Source organism: Amblyomma mixtum, chromosome 2 (assembly GCF_055824585.1).
Source record: "Amblyomma mixtum isolate Tamu chromosome 2, ASM5582458v1, whole genome shotgun sequence".
Lineage (NCBI taxonomy): Eukaryota > Metazoa > Arthropoda > Arachnida > Ixodida > Ixodidae > Amblyomma > Amblyomma mixtum.
The window spans coordinates 20,703,760-20,731,703 of NC_143013.1; the positions used below are offsets into that span (position 1 = coordinate 20,703,760).

At 47.7% G+C, this 27,944-nt stretch overlaps 3 protein-coding genes across 4 annotated transcripts; all 3 read left to right on the forward strand.

Annotated features, from left to right (window-relative positions):
• The first annotated feature begins 1,318 nt into the window (after positions 1 to 1,318).
• On the forward strand, positions 1,319 to 8,545 carry LOC149358615 (longistatin-like). The gene is made up of 4 exons (XM_089570762.1): positions 1,319 to 1,746; positions 4,464 to 4,550; positions 6,919 to 7,040; positions 7,843 to 8,545. The coding sequence occupies exons 1-4, from the start codon at positions 1,568 to 1,570 to the stop codon at positions 7,929 to 7,931; spliced, it is 477 nt and encodes a 158-aa protein (XP_089426888.1). The 5' UTR covers positions 1,319 to 1,567; the 3' UTR covers positions 7,932 to 8,545.
• A 1,167-nt stretch (positions 8,546 to 9,712) lies between these two features.
• LOC149358616 (longistatin-like) lies at positions 9,713 to 19,076 on the forward strand. The gene is made up of 4 exons (XM_089570763.1): positions 9,713 to 10,322; positions 10,872 to 10,958; positions 14,650 to 14,771; positions 18,827 to 19,076. The coding sequence occupies exons 1-4, from the start codon at positions 10,174 to 10,176 to the stop codon at positions 18,919 to 18,921; spliced, it is 453 nt and encodes a 150-aa protein (XP_089426889.1). The 5' UTR covers positions 9,713 to 10,173; the 3' UTR covers positions 18,922 to 19,076.
• Positions 19,077 to 19,458: 382 nt separating this feature from the next.
• LOC149358617 (longistatin-like) lies at positions 19,459 to 27,702 on the forward strand. Of its 2 annotated transcripts, XM_089570761.1 has the most exons (4): positions 19,459 to 20,867; positions 21,543 to 21,629; positions 25,682 to 25,803; positions 27,057 to 27,702. In XM_089570761.1, exons 1-4 carry the CDS (start codon positions 20,653 to 20,655, stop codon positions 27,134 to 27,136), a joined length of 504 nt encoding a protein of 167 aa, XP_089426887.1. In that variant the 5' UTR covers positions 19,459 to 20,652; the 3' UTR covers positions 27,137 to 27,702. The 2 variants fall into 2 exon arrangements, with proteins under 2 accessions (XP_089426887.1, XP_089426886.1); XM_089570760.1 differs by lacking the exon at positions 27,057 to 27,702 and having other exon boundaries at positions 25,682 to 26,333.
• The last annotated feature ends 242 nt before the right edge of the window (positions 27,703 to 27,944 follow it).

Below are 27,944 nucleotides of genomic sequence, written 5' to 3' on the forward strand. Positions count from 1 at the left end.
CACCTACGTGTAAATATACTGCGAGCATGCAGGTACAGCCTTTGTCAAAAGTTTAGAACCCAGGGGGTTTGCTTCTGAGCTGCATTGCTTTGCTCGTAATGCGACCTCAGCGTCCCAAATCTCATGAAGGTAAGAAGATTTTTGGTCCTGCTCCCTCCGATGCGTAGGACTTCCATTAGTGCTACAGGAGCGCCACAATAGTGCTTAGAAGCAAACTCCATGGGCTCTAAACTTTTGACAAAGGCTGTACTTACATGCTGTTCATAAGATTCGGCACGTCAATCGCACCGAGAACAACCTTTTACAGACAAAGCAGAGCAGCGCCTACGCGCACATAGTAGTTCCAATGCTTTGACGAAGAACACACAGAAGAAATAGATCACGCCCAAAGTGCAGTCTTACATTATACTGACTAAGCGCATCTGTACTGCTTCAATGCTTGTATCAAATCACACTGATAAGGTTCTTTTTTTAAACTATACAGCCGCTAATGCTAGCGCTTTTGAAAGACGCTGCTACAAGTGCTGCAGGCCTCGCCCTCGAGTTTTTTATAGGCTCCAGACGATGCCAGTCATGCAGGGGTGCCAAATTCCTTTTGATACCGACTAGAATTCGCCAACTGCCCGTGGCGGATCTCTCACCGCTCAGTGCTGCGGCTTATGGTGCTGTACGCAGAGGCCGCATCATCAGTCCCTTCCAAACTTGATTAAAGCTGCAAATCTGCTTCCATTGATGTAATCATCCCATTTAATGGCCTGAGCCAATAGATACACTTTTAAAAAGGCACTCTTTAATGTTCATCGCAGTTAACAGCATGCTAATCTCTGGCAGGCTACTGCAAGCGAACATAATAAAGATAAAGTGACGAAGAACAGTCAACCATTCTGCCAGCGCGGAAAACATTGGACAGCATATAACTCATTTTGTGTTTGTTTTGCGGCGAATATTGCGCATAGGCGGCTGGAGACGACAATTTTTTTTTTTCACATAGGCACTTGCGAAAACGGGGGGGGGGGGGGGGGGGGGGAGAAAGTAAGAAAGAAAGAAAGAAAGAACCAGGAAAACCGAACGCAGATCCGCTATGCATGGGCCCACAATTGCGGCAACCTCGTAACGGAACACATGTAGAAGCAGTAGCTTTCCTGAAATGACAGCGCCATCTGCTACGGGTCGTAAGAAGGCAAGGCAGTTACTACCTGCCGCTGCGAAACTGACTTGCGACGACTGATTCGTGTGCGGGGTGGCAGAGGCAACTGCTGCCTCTAATCTGAGTCTTTCGCCGACCAAACTTATCTGTGACGCCGACACCGTCTTATCAGCGTTCCAACGTGGCTCCTCGTGGCTTCTGTCTAGCTGTCGCGTCCAGCCAACCTCGGAACCGGGGCGGCAGCATCGTCTTCCGCAGCTGTCCGTCGGCTTCTACGTGCTGCCGTGTTTCAAGACACTTGTTACGCTACACTTCGAAGGACGGACGAACTTGGGAAGAATACAAAAGCCCGACGAGCCTTTGTTTCTGTGGTTCATTTTTTTTTTTTCGACGTGTTCAGTGCGGTCTTTCGTTTGCGTGATGCAGTCGACGCAGGCTTCGTTGTCGGTGGGCCGGACCTCTGCGCTAGCTGTGCTCTGCCTGTTGTCCCTATGGGCGACCTGTTTCGGTGTCGTCACTGCAAACGCGGAACATGGCGGAGACAAAGTTGCTGAGGTGCGGAGGAAATTCGGAAAGAGGGACATTATCCACGACATTGAGTAAGTGCTCGATGGAGGCATTTTGCATCTATAGTCTAGCTGAAGCATAGTTTTGTGGTTGATTCGTACGTATGGTCAAGATTGAACATGGCGTTGATGGAGTGCGAAAGAAAATTAAGCCAGGGGTGCTTAATTATCGCTCATATCTTGCTAAATAACGCCGTTTTAGGAACAGCTGGGAGGTAGACAGGAATGTGAAGAGGTGTTTTCTGTTTTGGTTGTTGCCGTGCTCGGGCGCATTGTGGGCACAGGTAATATTGAGACGAGGTGGTCCAAGCATGAGCCGATTATTTCATGCCTTGATGGAGATTGAGTGTTAGAAATCATTCGCTAATGTTCCCTCGGCGGTGCTCCTGAATGATGGGTTTAAAGGACGAATTTCCTCCCCTTCCTCCGTGGGCAATGTCTAAGCTTACTTCCATGTTTCTCGAGCACCTCGATTGGAGAAGCAGATGTTTCCGTCGTATTTGTGACCTTCAGCTTCTGACCTATAAAAATCGAGACCTCGAAAACCACTGCCTGCTTCAGCGGTTTCGATTCCTTCTTGTAGCTGCCCTTATACAAAGGGGAGTTTCTTGGAGTGCTGATCAAATGAATTAGATTTCAATTTCATAGTGATCGAAAGTGCAACATTTCCATCCCTTTGCATTCTTCAAAGCGCCATTTCTGAGGTAATTTTCATTCTTGGAGCGTCGACATCGTCCTATTCATTGACACTGGAAGTTAGCGGCGGCAGCTTAGCATAGCATTTTTTGTCCGCGATATTCTGTCCAGTCGATTTGAGTTGAACTCAATCCAACTGTTTGAATTGGATTAAAGTACTGTCAGCGGCTTGAGATGAATCCACTTGAGCTTAATTGAATTTAGTTGTACCAAATTGAGTTCAGGTATATTCGACAGCACGCTCGTTATATTGTATTGCGAGCACATGGAAGCGATCGCGCGCGATGGTAAAACAGCGCAACGAGATGAAAAGACTCAAAGCTAACTTCCGACTTTCATTTTATCCGGATGTCCTGTCTTTTATATACACGCCATAATTTTTCAAAGAGCAAAAAAGAAAAAGCCCAAGAAAAACAAGAGGAAAGCTGGCCACGAATCGCACGCGCGCACTGACAACCGCGCCAACGAAACGAGCAAACATAGACGAAGCAAGAAAAAAAAAGATAACCTTTATGCGAATAGGCGGCGCGCTAACGCAAAGCCCGCCGAGCTTTGATATCCGTCGCCTCGGATGTCGCCCGTTTTACCTCTTAAAACTAATTCTTCTTTACAACCTAGCAATTTTCAAATACGCGGCGCCATACTGACGACACTGCAGTCGCGGCAGTGGATACCTAAGTTGTATGAAATAGCCTCCTTAATATTAATGTGGTGCTCACTAAGCGTGTCATCTAGAAATTACCGCAGTAATATTAACGGAGTTATTTTTGATCATCCAGGAATTCACTGTCACAACGGTGGTTGCGTCGCGATGCTTGAAGCTCGCAAGGTTGCAAAGTGCAGCTTTAGCAAGTGAACGCACAGTAATAAGCTAATGTCGTAGTATCATCCAAGTTGCACGAGTTAAATTAACATTCGAAAGCATTTAGTGTACATGCATGGGCAGTAAATCCCCAGGTGGTCTAAATTTTCGTAGAGCCTTCGGCCCCTTACAGCGTCCCTCATATCCCCCGGGGATCTTTGGGACGTTAAACACGCGCATCCGTACCTCCAGTAATTACAGACAAAGCATATTTTTCTTTTCTTTGCAGGGTGCCATTACCGAGCGAATGTTGCAAATTCTATGCATAACGTCACCTGTGATATCTGCATTCTGCTCACGCGCCTTACAAAAGAAGAGTAAAAGAAGTGGCAGAGGTTTAACGTAGTTAAACCGAGTAGACGTTCGAAAGCATGCGTTTAGCCTGGTTGACTCATGGTTTTGCTTTGCTGGGTCGTCGGCACGTCTGGCGGCGATATTAGACTCTGGTCAAGCTCTGATCGAGGTTAAGTTGATCTAATGTGATTGCGCCGCAAATTAAAGTTGATGAATACGACGTTGCGCAATGCGCAGCGCGAGAGTATGTTGCAGTTTACCACGAGGCTTGATCGGCGGCGGCGATATAGCATAGTGCTCTCGTGCAGTGGCCAGCGAAGTTTTGTTCCTGCCGCCGCGGGTTCGAAACCCAGTAGCGACAATATTTATTCTATTTCTGCACCCTCAAGGTCAGGAATGCCGCAAGATTTTTGGTAGGGTTCGACCCCGGGAAGTAGTGCTTCCGCACTAAAGTCAATGACACGTTTGAACAATACACCGCTATGATTGGGCAACCAAGAAAGGAAAGCAATACGTTTATGAAAGGAACGGCGCAGTGACTTTCACTTCTCGGTGGACACCTCAACAGAGCTGTAAAGGGGTGAAGGAAGGAAGAGTGTGAGAGGCGTAGTAGTGGAAAGCTCCGGACTACAAACAGCCGGGGTTCTTTAACGTGCAGAGACATTGCGCTGTACACGAACGTAACGCATTTCGCCTCCATCGAAATGCGGCCGCTGCGACTTGGATCGAACCCGCCACCTCCCGCTCAGCAGCCTACAGCATCCTAACTACTGAGACACCGCGAGGAAGGGGCAAACAAATCACCGAGGTTCATCTGCAGTGCTAGCAGTGCTTGTAGTGCTGAAACGCGGAGTGAAACATGCGGGAATTCACTTGTTTCTCTTTCCTCTTGGCGCAGACACCTCAAGGAAGACCTGAAGACGATCACGGATCTTCAAATCGAAGGAAAGCTGACGGAAGACGAGACGTTGTTTTACTTCCTTCGGTAAGCTGATGGTGCACCGGCATAGATCATAATCTTTGACCAGTGATCTGCGAAAAGCACTTCTTCGTTCAGATTTTGTTACTATAATGATATTTCATGCAGGAGGAAATTATGCTTTCGTAAGGCACCTAATGTTTTCTTTTTGTCGTTCCGTACCGTGCGGCCACTACATGCGCACTATTGCTCACTCATAAATTGAGCATTTGAAAGAGACTACCGTGCATCCTTGGAGTAAAACAATTAGATGTTCTAGTTCTGTTTTGTCTTGTTTTTCTCTCTTGTTCTTCACTCGTTGTTGCTTGTAGATTCTTCTTTCTTCTTAGTAGGTCCCGTTTCCCTGCTTCGCCCAAAGAACCTCTCGAATTGGCCGGATCAACTGAGAACACTTATTTAATTAACGCTTGATTAAAACAAAAAGGTACAGTACAGTTATAATGATGACAGCAGCATTGAAAAGAATAACTGAGCTGAGTCGCCCCTGGGCTTAGGACAGTCCGTCGTCCTAAGCGAGCATGCGGGAGGAAGTCCGTCTCCTACCCAGCTCCGACCTCAACTGCCGCCCGCTCAGAGCTCGCGGCCGTGGCTGGGCTTCTACAAAAACATGTATTCGTTCAGCGCTCTCATATTACCGAGGACGCTTTCCCCCGGTTTCGGGGAATCCATGTACCGCGGACGGGGCTGGGGCACCGGCGCGTCTGGGCCTTGGTCCGCAAGGTTAGGATACCCATCCCCGCAGAGAAGCGCAAATTTACGACCAGTGGCTGCGACATACGGCAAAGAAAAACAACGCAAACCCAGGCACCTAACAGATGTGCGGGTGTGGTCTGTCGAAGGCGTTCGGAGCCCCGCACATGCGCGAAGCGGCGCTGACTACGGGGACACACGGCGCCTTACATGTCGGTGCTAGAACGAGACCCAACTAAACCAGTTGCACACTCAATGCTCACTCCACGCAAAGTACGAGTTCACCCGCGGAAACAAACATCTCAAAATGCGGGTGATGAACGTGCGGTCCGTCCAGGGGGCCCGCTCCGCACGGCAAACAACAGACAAACAAAAGTTCCGCCCCCGAAGGCACGCGGCACCCCGCCGACGCGGCTCGCGGGTACCGCTGTACGAAACAGAACTCGAAACAGCATACAAAGGACAAAAGTTTCCTCCCCGCCCGGGACGCCCGGCATCCCGGCGAAGCGGCTCGGGGCGTAACTGTATAAAAAAAAACACAAGCAAAAGAAACGCGTACAAGCGGGTGCAAGCGACGACCTTACACTTGGTATCTTGCTTCTGATGTATTACTGTTGCAATGACGGCCGCTCCAACTCAAGCAGTAGGTCTACTTCAGGCTGCGGTAGTAAGAGAAGCTGTGCTACTTATGGGAGGTGCTACAGGCGGTAACTTTATCTTAAGAGCGCGACGCCTTTTGAAAGATCGCAATCTACAATTGGAAACATTAAGTTGCGGCAGTGCTTAATGAGTTAGATGGAACGTTTTTGCCATGAAAATTAACAAAGCTTCACTTTCGATTCTGAGTATGGGGGAGCGTCGAATACAGCGCCTTAAGGAAATTGCGTGTCGGAATTGCCTTGTTTAAGGTCGAGTAATCGAAGTATCCTTCTACGTGGTCTGCCGTTATGAAAACAACTGTCGGTTTAGGTTCGACTAGTGCACGGTGAACTTTAATTTTACTGTGTAAGCAGTACCAGTTTCATAGTACGAAAAAACTAGCGTCTGTTGGCCTGTCTGCCAGCGTGTCTGCTGGTCTCTTCCAGTCTCTGTCTTCTTCTGTAGCCTCGGATAGTGAAGCCTCCACCCTGCAGAAACACCACACACCTCCCCACCTCACACACGTAGCTAGGGGGCTGCTCACCCACCTATGGCGTCTGGTCGCTGAGCCCAAGGATCTGGGTTCGACCCCAGCCTCCACGGCAGGGTTTCGAAGGAGGGCAATTGCAGAAACGCCCATTAAGTAGTGGTATTGCAGCGTACGTTAAGTAAACCATTTATGGTCTCAACTAATCCTGAGCCGTGCATTACGCCTCCCTCGTATTCTCCGAGCCAGCTGCATTATTTCTTTCGCATGTTGGAATAAAAAAGTTCGCAATGGCTTAGCTCTGCTATGCCAGGATATACGTAGCGTGGGCAGTGACGTCACGTGGCTCTGCGCCGGCGACAGCAGCGGCGAGCGCGCGCGGCGAGGCACCTCAGCTGTGCTTAGTGACGTCACTCGCTGCGCGCGCACGCGCAGTATGGTCGACGGAGGGAGCACGCGAAACGGCGAGACTGTGGCCAATGTAGCTCACGCTACAATAAATAAACCGATCAGTTGACCAATCATCCAATCGATCTTTGTTATCTTCCTTGTTGGCAGCATGCACGACTTTGACGACAACAACATGCTCGACGGGTGGGAACTGTTGACCGCGATGAAGCACATGAACAGTCACGGCCATGGAAAGAACGAAGCCGAGTCCAGTCTGAACGAAACAGTCGGTAAGGGACGATCAGTTCAGCATCATCATTGTCGCTTCTTGCCACTGCAAACACAGCATTCAATTGAAAACAATTTCATGGAGATATGATCCCTGTTATTACAGTGAAGCCCATTCCCATTCTGTTTTCGGCTAAGCGCGGCTGGGCGTTTTACATTGCATTCGGCTGTAGTGTGTATCTAACTGTTGTGTTGAAAAATATTGTCGCACTTTTTTAATGCTTCCTCATAATCTATCAATCAGGTTTCAATCAATCAGGTTTATTTTCACATCAAGGATGTGGGGAGCGGGGACAAAAAGCCTATAGAGGCTTGACGGAGGTCCCCGCCCCCTACAGCAACTACATTGTGCACATCTGATGTGTGATGCCCAATGTTTCGGGTCAAGAGCGCAGCGGCGACGTGAATATCCAATTACTTTCACCTACTCGGCTATCTGCTCGGTAGACGTGTGCTAAATACCAGAAATTGTAGGATTAGCGCAGAAACCTACTGCAGTCGAACTTCGGTATAACGAAACGGTTTATAGCGAAATGATGGATATAACGAAGAAATGACGCTTCCTTTTGGAACCTCGGTGAATGCAGGCTATAATGAAGCTACGGTTATAACGAAGTAATCGCCGGGCCCCATCAACTGCGCTATAACGAGGTTCAACTGTAATGACTATTTGTATTAGGGCCAATATATATCAAAGCAAAAATATAAAATCAGAAAAATTTGGTTATTTTTGCGTAATCTGCTATGCCATACTGGTTCGGCATTACGGCTAACCTCGACTTTTCGGTGCTGCCACCCTTTCAGAGGCTGTGGATGCGCTGATGATGTTCGATAAGAATAACGACGGTTTCCTGGAGTATGCGGAGCTTCGGTCTTCCGGCGACGAGCCGTAGAGAGTGAACCCTCCAACGTCGAACTCTTGGTGACTGCGTGCCTTACGGCTTAATGTTGTGATTTACAGTATTGACAAGTGAAGTGACTCCGGCGGCACTTTGTGCGGTTTTTAAAGTACAGCTCAGCAGAGGGCTTCAGGCGTCTATATTGTGTGTCGGGATTTTTGTTTTTGTTTCACGAAGCGCATTCCAACGTTTCCAGTGACGTACCAATGTAAGGAGCAATGCTGGTCGTCGAGAAATGTTCGCTGTGGGAAGAACCGCCAAAAAATAAAAATAAATGACTTAACAGTTGTTCGAATTCCGCATATTTGAGAATTCTCAAGCTGTATGTGAACCTTGGATCGCGTTTCTCTTGGAAATTTTTGTTGGCTAATTTTAAAAAAATACGTTATGCCACTGTAATAGGCGAAACGAGGCGCAAGTAATTTATTGAAGCTGTGAAAATCACATTAAAACGCCGAACTTCGTCCGAGAAACTACACGCGACCACAGTGCTATCTAGACTTCGTTTTAATCATTTTGTTTGCTTCTTTATGACTGTCGTCATTGCGTTCGCATCCTGCATCACCGGCAGTGGATGGAGTGAAATAAATTTGGTTCTTCAATTTTTATTCTTTGTGCTGCAAATCGTGTGCTGTTGCGCATAGGAGTTTGAATCCTTAATCTGTCAAACAAGCTCCTTTTGGTAAGGAATTGCACTTCGTCGAGGCAGTTTCAGGAATGCTAACTCTGGAATGTTTAGAAGATATTCTGAAGTGAAATCGGCCGAGCTGCCCATGGTAACATTCTTACGGCTACATCCCTGCGCAGTTTCATCATCATCATCCTCATCATCATTTATTTTCCCTTAAGGACCCCTAGGTGGGGAATTACATAAGGGGGGAGCAAAAATACGAAATCGCAAACAATAGGAACATTTGAAATATTACAGTAAAGAAGGCAAAACAATTGTTAAAAGAGCATTGAAAAATGAAAAAGGGAACAATCACAGGTACACTGTGGCCATCACGCTATATATACAGGAAGAAAACAGGAACACTGATTAGCAGACAAGGGTTCAAAAATGTAACATGTGCAGAGGTGGTACTGAAAATTGTCGGGCATTACACTGTAAGTGCGCTAACGAAAAGGATGAGATAAAAGCAGATAAAAATTTTGTAGACAAGGCGTCAAGCAGTTTCGTTCTTGTCCAAGGCAGCCCAGATGTCTTCAATAACGGTACACAATTAAGGCGCTCAAATTGAACCCAACGTCAGCATGCCCTCAGGTATGGAAGAAGAAAAAAAAACTTGGAGGGGGCGTCATTCGCAATTCCACATGAAAATGTTAGGAGAGAAGCAATTTAACATGCAAATATGGGCGTATCGCTCAAAGCAGGCACATTAGCAAGAATCTCATTCGCGTAGTGGGTGTGAAGGGACAGCTCGGGCGACATCGCCGTGGGCGCAGGAAGGAAAGTTGAGCAGCGAAGGGCACGGCTTCAATGAAAGTTTCCTTGCAATATCTGGCTCCTTGCCGACCGTGCTGTGTACACTCGGTTTCCTCCCTCCGCCATGCCCCACGCTCTCTAATTACGGCATAGACCACGTGACCCCTTTTTTCCGTTCGAACTTCCCGCTCCTCTTATCACCGTTGCTTGGAGCCGCGCCCGCACGCGCAGTTGCAGCCCTCAGCCACACCAGATGTAGCCGCAGATGGCAGCTTCGCTGGCGTCTGGCGTCGGTTGTCATAGCGACGGGCGCCGGACGCGACGTCAGCACGTCACTTGGAGGGAGTGCGCTGACAAGACAGCGTCGGGGCGTCGGCTCGAGTCGCTGCTCTCCCACTCGTCCGCCGCTCTCGCCCTTTCTCCGAGGCCTCATCTCTCTTGGCAAGCTGGACAGCTTCAACGGAGAAAGGGCGCGCGATGTCGAAAGCGGAGCCTTCTGTCGCTATCGGAAGTCACAGCGGGCGCCGAGCCACTGCGCGAGCTCCACGTCTGTACGTGTGCGTGCGCTTGTGAGCATGATTGCCAGCTTCCCACGTGGCTGATGCCTGCGTGGCGTTCGCTGCAGCTCGGTTTCGGCAGGTGCCGTCGGAGGTCGAAGTGTGGCTGCCGCGTTAAACGTTCGGTCGCTCTGTAAGAGCTCGTCACTGAAGCGGCGTCCTTGTCGAACGCGGAAGTGTTCTGCAGCGCGTTGTGTCGACAACTGCGGTGAACGGACAGCTGTTTCTACACGGCCTGCTGTCGCTGTGCAACATGACGACCACGGTGAGATGGGCGTTGTGCGCTGTGTTGGGCGTGTTGGCGACCGCGGTACAAGCTGACCTCCCCCCAGATGGCAAGGCCGGCGAGGCGGCTGAGTTCCGAAAGAAGTGGTCGGCGGTGGAAGTTGCTCGTGATTTAGAGTGAGTACCTGGTTTCTTGTACACTATGCTTTGCGGGGTCGTTGTTTTATCCGCATGATGCAGCAGCATTAGGTTTCGAGTTTTTGACTGTTTCGACTGCGTGTCTTTTAATAAACGCGGCCTATGCAAATGTGTCGGTCTTAACGCTGGCTGCGTATCACAGCGTCGTGATTCGTTTGCAGTATCTATTAGTTTCCTTCATGGAATCGAAACAAACAAACAAACAAACAAACAAACAAACAAACAAACAAACAAACAAACCTCTAGCGATAAAAATAAGGTGCCAACAGATAGGCGGGCATTTCGAACAATTCTCGTTGGAAATGGTCAGCGTCGACTAGCGGTAAATTGTTTTTCTGTTACTTTCTTAATTCGGAACTCGCAAATGTCTACTCGAGTTTTTGTGCAGCATGGGCATCGGAAGAAATGCGACTGGAAAGAACATGATATATACATGTTGATGTAGGAATCGTAGAACGCCTTCCGTTTTTCTTTACTTGAACCTGCACCGTCCAGCTCAACTTTTATACCATGCTTTCTTGTTTTCAGTCATATTAGAAAAGACGTCGCCAAGATGATAGAGCTGAACAACGCCGGAGTGATGTCGTCGGAGGAGCTGTCGTTTTATTATTTCAGGTCAGTGACTGAACCTTTTGCTATGTCGTTCTTGTCTCCGTAGGGCCAAATACGCCGAACACACTATGCACCCAGTGTTGAAGGGACAGTGAACTGTTGGAGAGAAATATTACATATTTGCATATTCTTGTAGATTTTCGCAATGATGAAAATAACGAAGGCATAACTCGCTACTGTAGCAGAAATTTGTACAGTCATAAAATTTGTGAGCGTGAGCACGGCAGCGCGTGGCAGATAGCCCACTCGTGGCGATACGCGGCGGCTGCTTTCCGCAACGCAGTGGAAAGCGTTTCGCCGCCTTGCCTGCTTTCGGCAATGGGAAGAACACAGCTCCCTTCCCACTTTGTTTATCAAAGCGGCCACCGCGTATCGCGACGAGCAGGGTTCGAGGCTATCTGCCACGCGCTCCCGTGTTCACGCTCATAAATTTCATGTCTGTACTTTAAGTTGGCAGAAAGCAGCCACGCCAGAGTCGACGGCTGCGCCATGCTGTGCTCAAACTTCGCAGCTCTCTATGCAGTCGGGCTACCTCTCCTGAACGGGATGTACTGCACTTTGAGTGGGACTGAGCGCAATACAGAGTGCTATTTTTGCTGGAAGAAACACTACACCTTAATGTATTTTCTCTTTCGACTAATGCAAGTTTTTTTTACGTGTTAACCCTGCTTTTTCGTGATCTTTTAAAGCACTTCGAAGAAAGAGGTTGTCACTGTACGTACAGTGGCGCTGGCATTGGCAGCGCTGGCACAGGCAAAAACGGTCCTGGTATGTTTTGCTGGTATCTTCAATAGGTATCACCAGTCTTGTTTTATATAATGATTTTTTTTAAATGACCTTTAAAGCTTTAAGCTTTATTTTAAAAGCAGGACATCTTAATGTCACGCTCGTTATTGAACCTCCCCACCGTCTTGACGGCAGAAGTCTTGTATTTAAGGTCGGAGTTAGCAGACGCCGACCGTGCAACCTCTCGCGTGCAATGGTTAATTTAACTACCACCAGCCACAACTGCCACCTGCCACGGTGCGCACTTCGCTTACAATCCGATGGGTAGGTTGCTACTTGCCACGATGAGCAGGTTGTGATGACGTCACAAGGTCTCGTGACATAGGGGGGCAGGAGGGGCACCTGCTTTCTCGCTCGCAAAACCGACGCCGGATTTTCTTCACAACAGTAGCCTTAACGCTTTGCGTCAACACGTGAATTTCCTCATCTGCTTTCCTCCTTCTCTCCGTGGCCACTTCTGGGTCCATTTAAGCCGCCGCTGTGGCTCTGTGGTTATAGTGCTCGGCTGCTGACCTGAAAGGCGCGGGTTCGCATTTTGATGGAGGCGACATGCTAGAGGCCCTTGCACTGTGCGATGTCAGTGCACGTTAAAGAACCCCAGGTGGTCGAAATTTCAGGAGCCCTCCACTACGGCTTCCCTCGTAGCCTGAGTCGCTTTGGGACGTTAGACCTGATAAAACCGAACTTTAGGTCTATTACTGTGTTAGCGGTACTGGTGGCTCTGTGGTTATGGCGCTCGGCCCCGAAAGACGCGGGTTTGATCCCGGCCGCGGCAGTCGAATTTCGGTGGAGGCCCGTGTACTGTGCGATGCCAGTGCACGTTAAAGAACCCCAGGTGGTCGAAATTTCCGGAGGCCTTCACTACGGCGTCTCTCATAGCCTAAGTCGCTGTGGGACATTAAGCCCCCCTAAAACCATAAAACCAAAACATGAAAGACCGCACACCATCATCTTCGTGATACAGTTTAATGAAAAGTAGTGATTGATTAGGCGGTGTCTGCTTGTTATTAACGCGATAGTATTAAGGGTCCCATGTAAAAAAAAAAATCTGGCGTCGTCGTTATTGCCCAAGAGCGAAATATCTACGAAAAAATCCCCAGGAAAGCAAACTAAGTGGGCCACATCGGTCATGGGGCCCTGTGGCGTCGTCACAACCTGCCCACCGTGTCAGTGAAGTCAAGTGTGCGCATCAAACGTTTTGTATGTAGAAGTTACAACACACAGAGAGATCTTCTAAATCCCGACAGCGGGGAAGTTAACACAGTTCACAGGTGTACAGCAATACACGTGCTGTTCACCGAGCGCTGCGACAATCCGCCGACCTCGGAGGGTGGCAGTAAGGGTTTTATTAAAAATAATAGGCATAAAAAAACGGAAGGAAAAGATTCTTGTCGGCCGCGACAACTGTTGTCTACCATCTTTAGCATCTGAGCTGCGTCCAGCGGAAATAAGAAAGACAAGGGAGAAGATAGGATGTACAGTCTTTGTCAAAAGTAACCAGGCTCCATGGTTTGCTTCTCATTCGTATAACAGAGCCCGTATGGCTTCCTTAAAGATCAAAAAGTTATTTGGAGATGAGAAGAGGGGTTCTTCTTACCATGCAGAGATTTTGAGCTTGAGGGAAGGCATAATAGCTTTAATATACCACTGGGAAGAAAAACTTGCAGCCTGGTTACTTTTGACAAAGACTGTACAAACATGTACAAAGTCAGTAGTGATAAGCACACAGGTACTACACTAAAAAAGAAGTAATACTGTTCGCGTGCCGGCGATCAGGCCGAATTTCGCACCGCGCGCAGGCATCTCTGTCTCTATATATGCATATGTATACACGCTGTATATACAAGCCGCGCGCGTGTCGTGTCAGTGTGTCACGCAAGCGGCACACTGTATGCTTGCAGCCGGGTAGGGGCGACCGGCTGCTTTCCGTCCATAGGTAGCACACGCGGAGCGCCTTGCCACTGCGCTGCTACATGGCGAGGAGCTCACGGAACGTCAGGGCCATATGCTCGGTGTACGCATCGAGGTTTACCATTGTTCTTTCGAGAGTGCGTGCAGCCACACACAACCGACGCGCACTCAGAATGTCATCGCGCGTTGGTGTCGCGTCAAGGACCGCGCGCCGACGATGAAAACACGCTTTCCTGCGATGCGTGGGTCCGGGGGATCGTGCATCGCCGCGCTCACATCCTCCAATGCGAGCGAGAGGTCGCCGGGAGGTAGTCAATATGCGTCGGTGGTGGGTTCGTGCTGCGGGGGAGGTGGCGTCCGAACGCACAATGCTGCAGGCTTATCTGAGAAACAGGTGGAGTTAGTGCCGGACTTCAATGCACGCTCCCTCTTGCGGCGTGCAAGGTATCGCTGCGCATTAGGACCACCGTATGCGCGCCGATGTTATGAGGCACACTAACGCGGCCTTGTCGAACTATCGTCATGCCATATAAGCACGGCAGTCCATAGAAACCGTACTCACCCAGGAAAGCACCTCAGTATTCATTGCGATCATCCCGAAGGGTCCAAATGCTCCCTGGTTGGCTGCTTCGTTATTCAGTCGGCATTCGCTTACAAAGGGCCGTGATATAATGCCTTAATGGACGATCTCAGAGCTTCTTCGGCAATACAAACTTCCGAATTTTCTTTGATGAAAAAAAAAATATATTTTCGCACATCTAACCTCAAAGCGAAACGATTTTCCCGATTGAGGAGTTTCTCCATATGCACCGAACAATCACTGAACTTGTTTACTTCAGATATTTAGTTGTATATATATAAGAAGCTGAGGGAACTTGTTTACTGCTAAATATTTAGATCGATGTTGTATGTGAGTTGTAAGATTTGTTGTTGTATGGGGCAAGGAGGTTGTAGGCGCTTTCTTATGAGCACGCTGCCCACTGCTTAACCGCCGCAGGATGCACGACTTCGACAACAACAACCTGCTGGATGGCCAGGAGATGATGTCGGCCATGTTCCACCACCACGACGACGACAACGAGGAGAAGGCGCAGGTCATACCGGAGGCGGATATCGTCAGTGAGTGCCTGGCAGCTGAGCGTTGGGTCTTTCTTTGCTATAAACGGCATAAAATCGAGCCACTTCCTTCATACTATGATATCGCATAACTTTAACTGAGCCTGTCAAGGAAAAAAAAAACACGAAAACATTTGGAACGTCTTACACTGATGTGTTCAGCGGCATATTGCTTGCCTAAACATTTGCAAAGAACACATCTGTCTGGAAACGGTTGCTGAAAAAAATTGCTTAAAATATAAACTTTGCAATTAGTGCGAATTGCCTCGTGAGATGAAATACTAGAACTTCATGCTTTCGGTCGTGCACGAGGGTAATTGTGCTCATACCCACGCGACATGTAGCTTTCGTCAATAGTACACAGGCGCCGTGGTTGGTGCTAAGGCACGTAGTAAAGCTGTTATTGTTAGACCTCCCGTTCTGCTAGCGTGAGAAAACGCTGAGAAAACGAGTTCTTGTAACGCTTGTCAGATTTGGTACTCAGCGATGAACTCGCCACAAGACATGGTCAGGTATAAATCCTGGACAGATGTGCGCATTTCACAAAAGCTGCACATTTTTTGTTTTCGAAGAGTTGTTCAAGTTTTGTGGACCCCACCATTCTGTAAATGTATTGGAAATCTGTCACATTAGCCCATCGCGTTTTACTTTTTTTATTAGTGTATAGATAGAATTTTTGATTGGGCGTGATGCTCAGGCAGAGTTGTCCCACGTGTTTCCAGGAGCATATCTGAAACGAAAATTTTAGCGAAACTCAAAACTTGACCGTAGCTTTGAACCATCGTAGTAACTGAAGGGGAGAGCTCGAGTGGTGGCGTCGAGACGGGAATTCTTCAAAGCAGAGACGTGACTCCTTGTAGGCGGGCGAACTATGGAGCTACACTAGCACAGCTGACAGCAATGGCGCCATATATTAACGTGATTAGTTTATTTGCGTCACTGCAGATGACTACCAGCTGCCTGCTACAGTTCATACTTACGCCTTCTCTAAGGGCGGTTGCCTTTCTGGCGAAGGGACGCCAATAGGAGCCAATAGGACCGACCGATAGGAGCGTTCGACCGGTTCCTATTGGTCCGTGGCACTATCGTGCATTGCCTGAAAGGGCTGTTGCCCGTCCCGTGTGCGAGTGAAATTTGGCTGTCTGTCCCTGAAGTTAGCGTAAACACAGTCGACGGGCCTTTTTGCGCCCCTTAATAATGGAAGCTTCAAATTTTGCGATAGCAGATGCCTGCGCGTGCCAGATAGAGAGGACTTCTCTCTTTTGCTTCCCTGGCGAATACTGGAAGAGAAAAACCCATACCCTACTCTGTCATTTGTAACGAAAGATTGACGTCATCAGTACCGAACGAAATCATCAGTACCGAACGAAATCATCAGTACCGAACGAAACCTTTCCACTCCATGAGAGGGCTTTCTTTGAGGCACACATCGACCACGCCCATGACCTCCTACGCTGGGCATGCACTCGAAAATGGCCACTCAAGCACAGCCCGTGTTTCCGGGGAACGTTGTCTCTGGCCAGGCGGCAAACGTAGCAGTTTTAGGTTACGACATAATACGACGCCAGCGCCGTTTAAGTTGAGAAAGACCGTCATACAACTATCGCCGTATAAAGAACTTCGCTCTTCGCCGCCTTTGCCGGCGGCATAAGGCGACTTGCTACTTGCCATGCGCATTGGGTTTAAAGGGACACTTGGGAGAAACTGAAGTTCGCCGACATTGGTAGATTACCGCGTTCTGACGACAAAGTTGCTACTCTCATAGAAAACGAACATTTTATAAGCTAGAAAGGGCCAGACAATAAAATACAGGCACCACCACCATAGGCCGTTTTCCTCAAGCAAACTGCAATGACGAAACGATAGTTAATTGGGGCGTGGGTCCCTGAGGCTAGGCTACACCGACATTCAACCCTTTCGCCAGTGATCACGGAATCTCTTTCGGCATTGACGTCACGAGTTTGAACTGAGTGGTAGACAAATCTTTAAATCCAGTTTTCGCAGTAATAAATGCGCCTTTTGATGCCTAAGAGACGTAGACATAGCCAGATAGGGCTATATATTCGTTTTTTATTCTAACCAGGGCCAGCTGGAAACGCTCGCAGGTTTCTTGTGGTCTTCCTCGTGTATCTTTTTGTTTTTAAGAACGATAGCTATTATAGAAGCCCTCCCCGCCGGATATTGAGTCTTCGCGTAGACCGTCAACATCTGGTCTCGTGACTTGCGCCAGACGCGTGACCGCGCCTTCTGCGATTGATTTGGTAGGCCAGGCTAGCTGCCTTGGGCATTAGCACAGTCTTAGGCAGCCAGCAGCAAAACAATTTTCGCCGAGTTTAGCGCGTTACGCAGCAGAGCACGAACACTTGACAATTTTTTTTTTTCATACTACAGCGTCGCCCTGTGATAAAAAACAGATTTTAAACTTGGCGTCGGCCTTCAGTGATGGTGGACACAAAGCTGGTCCCTGGTAATACGGAGTAGGAGGTTGTGGGAAAGGGAAGGCGCAGTGACCGCCTGACTGGGGGTGGGCTGCTGAACCGCGCCGTAAGGGAAGGAATGAAGGAGGGCCGAAAGAGGACGGAATTCAGTCGAGAACTAAGCACTGTAAAAAAGTTTGCACCCTTAAGGGTGCAATTCCGTGTCTATAACTCACACCCTTGCACCCTCCCAAAGGGTGCAAAGTATACCAAAGTCTAAGAATACCAGCCTTACGCACCCTTGCACCCGAAGGAGCTGCAACACCCTTGCACCCGTCCAGCTTTGAAGGGTCCATGGGTGCATTAAAGGAGCTAACGTGCTGAGCGCACCCTTTGCCAAAAAAATTTAAAAAAAAATGAGGGTGTGGAACGGGTGCAGCCATGAGCGCTACACCTTTAAGGATGCAATTTTTTTTTTACTGTGAGGGGTGCAGCCTTAGGCCTGTCAGTTTTAAAGAAATAGGTGCTCGTGAGAGACTTTACCTAATGCATTTTCAAAGTCTAGGAGTATGGTATTTGTAGGAATGTTACGATCGAGGCATGGATGTACTATCAGCGTCAAATGAAACGCGAACAAAACAACTGGAACGTGAGCACAAAAAATCAAGCATATTAGAGGCTGGAGGGGAAATACAGGCGTGGCCTATTAGCATTTCAGAAGAGCGGTCGTTTCGGCTTCGATGGGAAAATGAACTGCTCATGTATTTTGCCTTCCTAGTATAATATCGGCGAGTTGTGCTGTTCGCGTTTCAATTGGCTTGTTAGCGTTTCATTTGACGCTGATAGTACATCTTGAAGGAAAAGAACAAGTTGTGCGTCACAGGAACGACCTTTGCGAAAGCCATGTTAGTTGCGTTATGTGTTTCATGATTCTACAACAAACACTGGTTAATGAGATTGACCTATAATTAGGTGGCGAAGATCGGTTATCTTTCTCGAAGACTGGAATGACCGTCCCAATCCGCCATTTACGTGGTAGTGAACACGAGGAAAGTGACTGCTGAAAACTGAGAGATAACATGATGCTGCATAGGTCTTGGTGTTTTCGAGGATTTTGGCGTTGATGCGGTCAACACCGGTGGATGAATTTTTCAATGTTTTTATGACCTTTCCTATGCCGCGCGGCGAAAGTTAATGTTTTGCATGAGTAGGTCGATAAAACAGGGGTGTTTCAAGGCACTTTGGTCTTTAAGGGTGCCCTAAATGCTCCACTGTGTGGCTCCAAAGCTGACCATGTGGCTGAATAATTTTCATTAAGATTGTGCGTATAAATTCACTGTTGGACATTTCAGTGTGCGAATTCAGTTGCTTAACCTTTCTGACGTCCTCGCTCGCTGGCTCGATGCACTGTGGCTGAAGTAAAGCGTCGTTGGTTTTAGTTTACAAGCAGCCAGCGTTGGAAAAACAAAATACGCAGAAATCTTTTCGTGTCCTAACTACGCAATATATATCCGTTGTATTGACTTTTCTTCCCGGGCAAACAAGTTTTTAAGCTTGAACAGAAACGTACCACAAATAGTGCGGTTTGAGTGTTCGTGTATAACGCATGAAAGTAACTTCACCTTTTTTTCTCTCCTCCAGATTACGTGGACTCAGCTCTCCTAGCCGACAAAAACTTCGACGGCTATGTTTCTTACGCAGAGTTGAGGGCAAGCGAACTCCCCAGGCATCCTTAAGTCCTTGCACAGCGCTCACGCATCATTTACATCCATTACATTATCTCACACGACTGTTTTTCTTTAATGCGGCAGGTAATGCCTTCCGAGTCCCTCCTTACCATGTCTTGTTTTACGAAGTCATTTTACTTGCAATAAATATATTTACTGTAGAACTCTTCTTTCTTCCCTGTGTGTTTGTCTGGCGGTGTGTTTCTTCAGTTGTTTGCTAAAAACAGCTTCTGCCACATGACGCCACTACAGCAACCGTTCTTGGTTTAACAGTTGGGGCAGAATAATGGTATTACTGCAATGCGGTAAGAAAGGTTGAAAAATTGCTTCTGCAAATATTCTCCGTGTAATATTCTCTGAAAATATCTCAAGTCTGTATTGTCAATCGAATGGTGTTGTGTGTGTTTAATAGATCGAACTACACTCAGTGCACGTTAAAGAACCCCAGGTGGTCCAAATTTCCGGAGCCCTCCACTACGGCGTCTCTCATAGCCTTAGTCGCTTTGGGACGTTAAACCCCATAAAACCATAAAACCAAACCTACACTTTACTACAGTTCATTTCATTATTCTGTCTGGCAGCTTGCGGTAGTTGTCTGGTAAACCAGCAACATGAGAGGTGATTGGTCTTTCACCAAGACATCGGCCTTTCTACGCTTTAAACACAAATAAACCTATACGAGAGTATATAGGGAGTATGCTGCCCTCTAGCGAACTCCGTTTTATAAAAGGATGTGTACTCCGTTTTTACTCCTTTCTGGTAAGAGTGCAGGAACAGCGAGGCACACTGCTCCGGATGCTCTTGTACACCCAGATGTGAAGACAGTGTTCGCAACGATTGAAGCACACGCCATGATGAGCAACTTGAAATGTGTACTCACACCACCGGGCGCTCTCAGAGATACAGTTCCTAACAGCACGACTACGTACGGTGACTTAGAAGAAAAAACGCAAGGCACACTAATAGTACTGATCTGAAATGCTTTGTACAAAGAAAAAACAAAACGCTCATTCCTTCTCAACATAAGGGAACGGAGAAAACAATGCGATATTGGAGTCAACAGCCAATTGTCGACCTTGCTGTTTTTGCTTGGTTTCTGTCGAATATCAGCTAGCCTCTAGGGCAACATTCCTTACAAGTAGTACAAGTAATAAGCATAAGTGTTAAATTAAAATTGTTCAGCAACAACCCCAAACACGTAGATGTGCCACCAACTCGCCCGTCCAGGTATTGAGTTGATGTTAAAAATGTCTCCGACGTAAACCGCCATAGGTTGATAGTTTAAGCACTAGTGACCAATAAACAAAATAAAAGGAAGAGAAGCGAGTAGCCGAGTTTCTTTCCAAGGCGTACGAGTCAACTACCAGTGATAATACTCGGGAGAATTGAAAGCCGCCTTCGCCGCCATCGTTACGGTAGGCACAGCTGTCTGACAGATGGCCGCATTCACTTTCCCCTTTTCAGTAGAACATGCGAGGCCATTCGACAGAGTGCGCAGCACCTCTATTCGAGGAAATAAAAAGGATCCGCAAAAGAGAAAAAAGAAAAAGCCCTTGAAAGATCTACATTTTCCTGCCACGTCATTCGGCGACGTGCATACTGCTTCTGCCTTTGGTTTTTCCACTGCGCCCGTATACAACAGTCGAGGCACTCTCCCAAAGTGTGCTGTTGCGTGAACTGGAGTGGTTAGAGTGTGGGTTGATTCTCACGTGTCGCTGTCAATAATCGCCGCGCTACGAAATGCTCGCCGTTTCTTTCCGCACGAAACGGTGCGGGGCGGCGTCCGGAGAAACTTGTGGGAGTCGGTTGCTGCGTTGCGCGACATTTGTTGCATGCGTGTGCGGAAGCTATGCGGACTTCTACGGGGTGATAGGGGATGCTCCGCAGCCGTCCAGCCCAGCGGTCGCCGAGCTCCATCACAAGTGGTCTGCCAAGGATGTGGTCCGTGATTTGGAGTGAGTTTCAATCGGTCTTATGTCTGTGTAGTAAGTAAACTTCTAAATTAAGCAGCGTTATGCGAGATCGCCAGTTTACAGCCCATCGACCAGAAATGCCTACATCGCGCCAGAATATATCCGCTTTCGAGAAGCTTGCAGGCAAAGCAACCTTTCCATTGAACGTAACTCGTCCAAATATCGAAAATTTGTTGGACCACAGCTCTAAGGGTAAGCATGCTTCCGAAATTCTAAAACCTGACATGTATATTACTTACGCTGCCCTACACGTCTCTCAGTAATCAATGAGCCTAACAGTAATATTTAAAAAGCTACCTAACATCGGATCACGCCTCAAGTACGTGCTTTGTTGCCGACAGCTATGAAGCTCATCTTTTGCGGCTGCCTGCGTGGAGAGCTGCGTGGAGTATTAGTCAACCAGCCTGTTAGCACGCCTTAGCTGTATTCTGATGCACTTCATCGCTGACAATGCTATGACGAAAACAGCGCTCTTACAACTCAAAAAGCCTATTTTTAAAAAGTGTGTTAAGTCTTATGTGAAACATCCTATGTGAGGTCAGTGCAAAAGCGTGCGCGCTGAATTCGGAACTCTCACCGACGTGTTTTCGTTGAACTAAATGACTTGAGGCGTGCATGAATATTCTTAAATTACGTAGTTTACTCCATTCTGTCCAGGCACATTAAAAAAGACGTCGCAAAGATAATGCGACTCCAAAGTACCGGGGAGATGTCCACAGAAGAGCTGTACTTCTACTATTTTAGGTAAGTCGTGATTTGAACTAGGCGAAGGGTGCATATTGTATTGTGCTTTAACACTTTACGAGAGCTTTATAATTAGGGAAACGATGTACAGTAAGGGCATACGGATAACAACTAGGTTGTTAATTTGTTTGTTAGTTTTTTGCGCTGCAAATATTCCACGCCTATGCGTGGCTGCAAGCTTGAGCCACGCCCGCCAGCAATGGCGCCATTGAGTGTGCAGCAGTACTGCACGGGGCCTAGTTTACCAGAAAGCCCGGACATGGCCCGGCCCGCGGTTCGAGCTGCTCAGGTTTCTTCCAGGCTCGGTTGAGTCCCTGCGCTTTGAAATTCATGTCGCCACAACAGACAACGTCCCACCTTCCTTCATGCAGAGGCGGATTCAAGGGTGAGGAGAGTCGACCATGCGCCCCTTTCTCCCAGTAACGTTTTTCGCGCGTTTTCGGGAGGACTGTCCCTTATAAAAATGGTTTGTAGACAGTCTGTAGACTTCTTATGGACTCTGTTGCCTTCCTATCATATTTCTTTTTGTTTATTCATAGTCTATAGATATTTTATAAACGAAAGTCTTCTAAAAGTGTATGACCATAAATCTACAGATTGTCTATAGACTGCTATAGGATTTGTATTGCCTATAGACTATTCTCTAGAATTTGTCTATATAGAGTCGATAGATTTTATAGACAGAAGTGTATGCACAGCCTAGAGACTGTCTAAAGAAAGCTTTCTAAGGGTGCATCCATTCCGTTTTTTTTTTCTTTCTTTCACTCTCTGGTTATCTGGCAACAGAGAGAAAATATTTGCTGCCTTGGCCAAGGACGTTTGACGGCGAGGCAACTTTTTTAGTGTTAAAGACAAAAGCCGCGGGCTCCGCGGAAGCGCGGAAAACAATTTTTTTTCCGCATCTCGTCTGCGTCTGTTTGCGTCTGAGTGCAGCTTTTAGCCGCCAATTGTTGTTGTCGGGCTCTTTTACCGAATTTCGCGTACCACTGCTTGCAGGAAAAAAGAGGGAAAAGAAACCTGAAATGGAAAAGAATCCAACTGCATGCAACAGCAGGTTACATGGAAAGAGCGGCGAATTCGAAAGCTAGCTATAGCAAAGGGTGCCGCCCTTGAAGCTATGCGACACGTGATTCGGTCGCGGTCCTACTGAACGAAGTGTCGTGGTCGGAAAGCAGCGCAGGTGACTTTCGGGAACCGAACGGGCTTGTTTTTTTTTTACGAAGGAGATGGCTTAGGCAAGTGGAAAGGAATGTACAAGGAAACGGGGTCAGCTAAGCTAGGATTCCGGGAAGCTATTTAGGGGGCGGCGGAGGCTGACATAACGAGCGGCCGCACCACGTGCGTAGGAGATATTTGTAGTTGTTGTAAATTCTGAAAGGTGAACACCAACTGCGACAGTAGTAAAGGACGACGTAGAAATAAAAAAAAAGCAAAAAGAAGTGGTCTGAGTACAGGAAGCACTAAAAAGAAACGCAGACTTGTCACCACAAAGGAAACAAAACTAGAGACCAATAGGACTGGGCGACGTCTTCAATAGGAGTTAAAGGTAATGGCAGAGGGCAAAGGCATTATAGAACAGCGACGTGTTTACGACGGGGTAAATGGCGCCCGTTTATTGCAGGGAAATTCTAGCCCTTGGTTCGATATAGGATAGGAAAACTTTTAATGTCCAACAGAAAGAGGGTAGTAGAGGGCTACCTGCTAGACGACGGCCGAAAGGTCATGCGGTCGTATCGGCCAGTCAGACGAGTTGTATTTGAGTCTCCGGGTCGGAGCTCAGTAGTAAGGCCTCCCATTGGTCTTTCGACTTTATGTGTCGTCTCTCCCGGGGCGCATGTGAAGACTCCCGTAGTTCGCAGTTCGGGCATTTCTTTCAAAATCTGTGTTATTTTTAGCACAGCCCGTCTGTTCGAGTTCTTTTATTTGGGCACTTGTTCTACAAGACGAACTCTGAAAAGTTGAAGGAAGAACTTTTCTCAGGGCAGTTCAAACTTAATGCGAAGAATGCCGAGAAAAGTGACATTTGGAAAAAAAATTGAACTTGATACGATGACTTGATACGATGGGACATATGCAGTGCGGTGAATTTAAAGCTTCCTTGAGCTATCATTGCAGCTAGAGGGCAATCTCGCACGTGAGTCGGCACAACTATAAGTTCTCGACATTTAACACACGGCGATAGTGCGCACGTTCGGCGAAATCTGGTGGTTTGAGATCGAAATTCTTATTGGTCGATGATGATATGACCTGACAACCACATGACCTATAGCAGGTAATTCAAAAACCCCACAACGATCACAAAGTGCAACAGTGATGACGTCACTGCAAAATTCCTCATTGGTCTACAGGGGCATGACGTGATTCTACCACCATTACGTAGTGCCTTTGAAGTAAGAAAAGCAATTGCACTTTAGGTTGAGAACCGGGCGCGATGCACCGCGACCTCAAGGGAGCTTGGATTGATATAAAAGAGGGCCTTGTGTGAGCGCCGCAAGTATGCTACAGAGCTGGCAGCAAAATATAACTAAGATGACCAATTAGCGTAACCAATTCTTGTCGCCAGTTAACAAAGGCTATGCGTACGAGCAACATAATTCCACTTGTGTCGTAGTGGCGCGGGTATGCGGCGGCCACCGGAACCGCGAGCGCGGCGGAATACGCCGCAGCGCGAATAGATGGCACTCAGATCCCTTCGATGCTAGGGTGCCTCGATGCCAGCGCTGCGCTGGCATCATGGAGGAAGGAAAAAACTAGTTTTCCTTCCTCCATGGCTGGCATCGAGGCACCCTATTCGATGCTAGAGCCCTTCGATGTTTGGGCACTGTACAATGAAAAGGTGCGGCCATAAAATCCGCTCCATTTGTAAGTCTGCTATCGCATTCAGAACTCATTGGGGTTACTAATCATTCTCAAAATTTTTTGAATGTGCGAAAAACATTTCTTTTTCCTGAATATAATTCCAGAGTTCCAGAAATCGTTAAAGAGACCATAACAGTTGCTTGTGTGGGCTTATGCGCCAAGGATATGTAGCCGTTCGATTTTGTACGTGTTGAAGATATCGTTAAGCTCGCAGACGAACTGAATAAAATTGGCGTCCGTTAAGGTCCACTGATCTGCTTCCACACTTAACTGTCTCGAAAGGACGCTGAAATAGCCAGTGTATGGCAAGCCGTTATGAAACCTTGCCCGTCAGGCCTGGCTGGGCAGGGCCTACAGCGGCCGTCTTGTAGGGACGGGTCCGGGGCTGGTCGGATCTAAGAGTAGGCCTGTGCATTAGCATCGGTCATATACCTCCTAACGTACGCCTGCTTGCTATCTTGACCTACCTGCTCATATGCATGCCTTTCATTTTTACGACGCCTACTTTCATTTCGCGTCACGTAAGGCGTAGTTTTGGAGTGCGCTGAAATGTGCCGGTGTATTTCGGGGTTTCAGAAGCCCATTTTTCCTGACAGGAAGTGGAGGTAGAGTACTGAAAATGGAACTGCATTAAGCACGTGGCTTCGGAGCACAAATTTACAGTAGCTGTTTTTTCCTGCTTTACACTTAAAGTATTCCGGGCTCTATGCAACATTTCTCCATACCCAAATTACCTCTCGCCGTTAACGTTCCTGCCAGCCACACCTCGCTGGCTTGCGTGCGATGCCTAGGGCAGGGTGCTGGCGCACTTTAGTTCACTATTTGCTTAGCAGCTTTAAGAATGCTTAAAAATGGTAGGGTTCAGCACAAGAATCCTGCGTACACAATGCTGCTATTGCGGGCCGCCTTTGCTGAGGAACTCGCCGAGTCAAAACTTTCGTTGGCTAATGATTACTGAAGTGTCATGCAGCGATGTTTCAGGAAGAAAATAAAAGTCTATGAGGTCAGGGCAAGAGTATTTTATTTATTTATCACGGTTTCTGTTGATGAGACGAAATTATAGAATTTATTTTCATTAGTTCACGGAAATATGTAATATAGTTACGTACAGTTTTCATTTATTTTTGCTGTGTAAAGTTCTCGGCACTCTAGGACATAGAATCCCATTTCCCCGTTCCCATTGGGCTCTGCAGGATGCACGACTTCGACGACAACAACCTGCTGGACGGCCACGAGATAAAGGCTGCCATGTTGCACAGCGTTGCACATCACGCGGGTGTTGAGAACCATACTCTACCCGAAGAATCAATCATTAGTGAGTGTCCCGGTATTACCGCTTTCAAGTTGTTTGGGTCACAATGGTTTAATGGCAGTTTACCGATATCTCTCAAGAGAAAAGTATACAACAGCTGTATCTTACCGGTACTCACCTACGGGGCAGAAACGTGGAAGCTAACGAAGAGGGTTCAGCTTAAGTTAAGGACAGCGCAGCGAGCTACGGAAAGAAAAATGATAGGCGTAACGTTAAGAGATCGGAAGCGGGCGGAGTGGGTGAGGGAACAAACGCAGGTTAATGACATCCTAGTTGAAATCAAGATGAAGAAATGGGCTTGGGCAGGGCATGAAATGCGAAGGCAAGATAACCGCTGGTCCTTAAAGGTAACGGAGTGGATTCCAAGAGAAGGCAAACGTACCAAGGGGTGGCAGAAAGTTAGGTGGGCGGATGAGATTAAGAAGCTTGCGGGGATAGGATGGCCTCAACTGGCAAAGGACAGGGTTAATTGGAGAGACATGGGAGAGGCCTTTGCCCTACAGTGGGCGTAGTCAGGCTGATGATGATGATGATGGTGCACATTGGGCTGTCAGGAATGCTATGTTTACGGGCTAAATATTATTTGACCCCTTGCGGTACTCTGTACTGCACCGAAATATTCGCTCACGTCGAAGCGTTCCTGCGTTTCGCGTCCATTTAAATGTTGGCGCCGAGTCAAGGTACGCAACCCGCGCCTTCGTGCCCCAACAGGGAAAGGACTTCTTTAAAGATATAGCTGCCTTCCGTTCTTTGGTTGATCGGTCGGTCAGCCGGCCGGCCGGCCGGCCAGCCAGCCAACCAGTCATTTGGTTAATTATGACCAATTAATTATGCTTGCATCAGATGCAATCACATAACCATATAGGCAACGGATCGATCAGTTAGTCAATGATAGTCCGTCAACCAACCTAACAATCCGGCGTGATCAGTGGCAGCAAGCTTTCCAACTTCAATATAATTCACCACAAGCTACGACACTAGTTTTAAACGGCGAACAACCCTTTCTTTGCGTTGCCCTTGTATGCATCTGACATGCATGATGAAATGGTGGCTTAAGAGGCCATCTTTGTCGCTTTGCGCAATTTCACCTCTACCGCTCTAGCCTCCGCCCTTTAGATGCGCAGGAAAGGCGTGACTAGTCAGCCTTGGGAAAATGCGACAGGTAGTTCATTCGTCTTATAGTCTCGCAGTCACTTATATCCGCGACTTTTTTATCTCTTTTTTTTTGTCACTAAGCTTGCCTTTTTGCCTTGCAGGCTATGTAGACACCGCTTTGAAGTCGGATGTAAATCAAGACGGGTACATTTCTTATCCAGAGATAAGGGCGGCTGTGTAGTCGCATGCGTCCACCGTCTGGAAGTGGCCATTGCACATTTTGAAGAACTTCCATCCTCCAGCTTTGTAATAAACATTTCATCACCTAAAACTCTTCACTGGAAGTCCTGGCGCTTGTTATAGTCCCGGTATTGATAAAGAGGCTTCAAGAAGACGCCTGATTCCGTCCGATGCCTGCTTCCGCCAGTGATAACGTGCGCCAAATGGTAGGACCGGGACACCGAAGTTAGAACGGCTGCACGAAAGTGATACAAGCAAGCAACTACGCAACCAAGTAACGTGAATTTCGTTGCGTAAACGCGAAACACAATTTTGCGCTTGTGTAGTGGTGTTCGGGCTGTTGAACTTTGATCTTTGTTTTCCAGAATACGTTGACAAGACCTAATTTTGATGCATGTGCTGTTTTTGAACCTTTTGCAGTGATGGCGAAGATTTAACGTTTTGCTTTTTCGTCAGTCGTCCCGTTGGAGGTGGCAACGCGTTCATCGGTACAGATGGAAAAGTGCTATTAATGGCGGCTGTCTGTAATATCGTGCGAATTTAACAAGTGCATCAGTTTTCGGAATTTCTAAGTGGCTTATAGGGACTACAGCTTGCAGCGGGCTGACGATTTCCGCCTGGATACAGCCGGAATGCTCCCTTCCTACGAATGTCACCCGAAGCCTGTTCCGTAGATGGTCGATGTAGGCCTGGACCTGAAAGGAAACAAGATTTGAGAACACGAGATATGTTTCGGCGTAAGTGCGTGTAGCGAGCAGACATTGAACGCACTTTGAATTACGTCTTAATGAAACTCCACAAGATAGCCC

Bases quoted from the DNA above. Each gene is read 5' to 3' on its own strand.
- LOC149358615 (XM_089570762.1), top strand. From the start codon at position 1,568: ATGCAGTCGACGCAGGCTTCGTTGTCGGTGGGCCGGACCTCTGCGCTA. The intron at 1,747-4,463 runs GTAAGTGCTCGA...CTCTTGGCGCAG, and splicing joins GACATTATCCACGACATTGA to ACACCTCAAGGAAGACCTGA. The intron at 4,551-6,918 runs GTAAGCTGATGG...CCTTGTTGGCAG, and splicing joins ACGTTGTTTTACTTCCTTCG to CATGCACGACTTTGACGACA.
- LOC149358616 (XM_089570763.1), top strand. From the start codon at position 10,174: ATGACGACCACGGTGAGATGGGCGTTGTGCGCTGTGTTGGGCGTGTTG. The intron at 10,323-10,871 runs GTGAGTACCTGG...TCTTGTTTTCAG, and splicing joins GAAGTTGCTCGTGATTTAGA to TCATATTAGAAAAGACGTCG. The intron at 10,959-14,649 runs GTCAGTGACTGA...TAACCGCCGCAG, and splicing joins CTGTCGTTTTATTATTTCAG to GATGCACGACTTCGACAACA.
- LOC149358617 (XM_089570760.1), top strand. From the start codon at position 20,653: ATGCTCGCCGTTTCTTTCCGCACGAAACGGTGCGGGGCGGCGTCCGGA. The intron at 20,868-21,542 runs GTGAGTTTCAAT...CATTCTGTCCAG, and splicing joins GATGTGGTCCGTGATTTGGA to GCACATTAAAAAAGACGTCG. The intron at 21,630-25,681 runs GTAAGTCGTGAT...TGGGCTCTGCAG, and splicing joins CTGTACTTCTACTATTTTAG to GATGCACGACTTCGACGACA.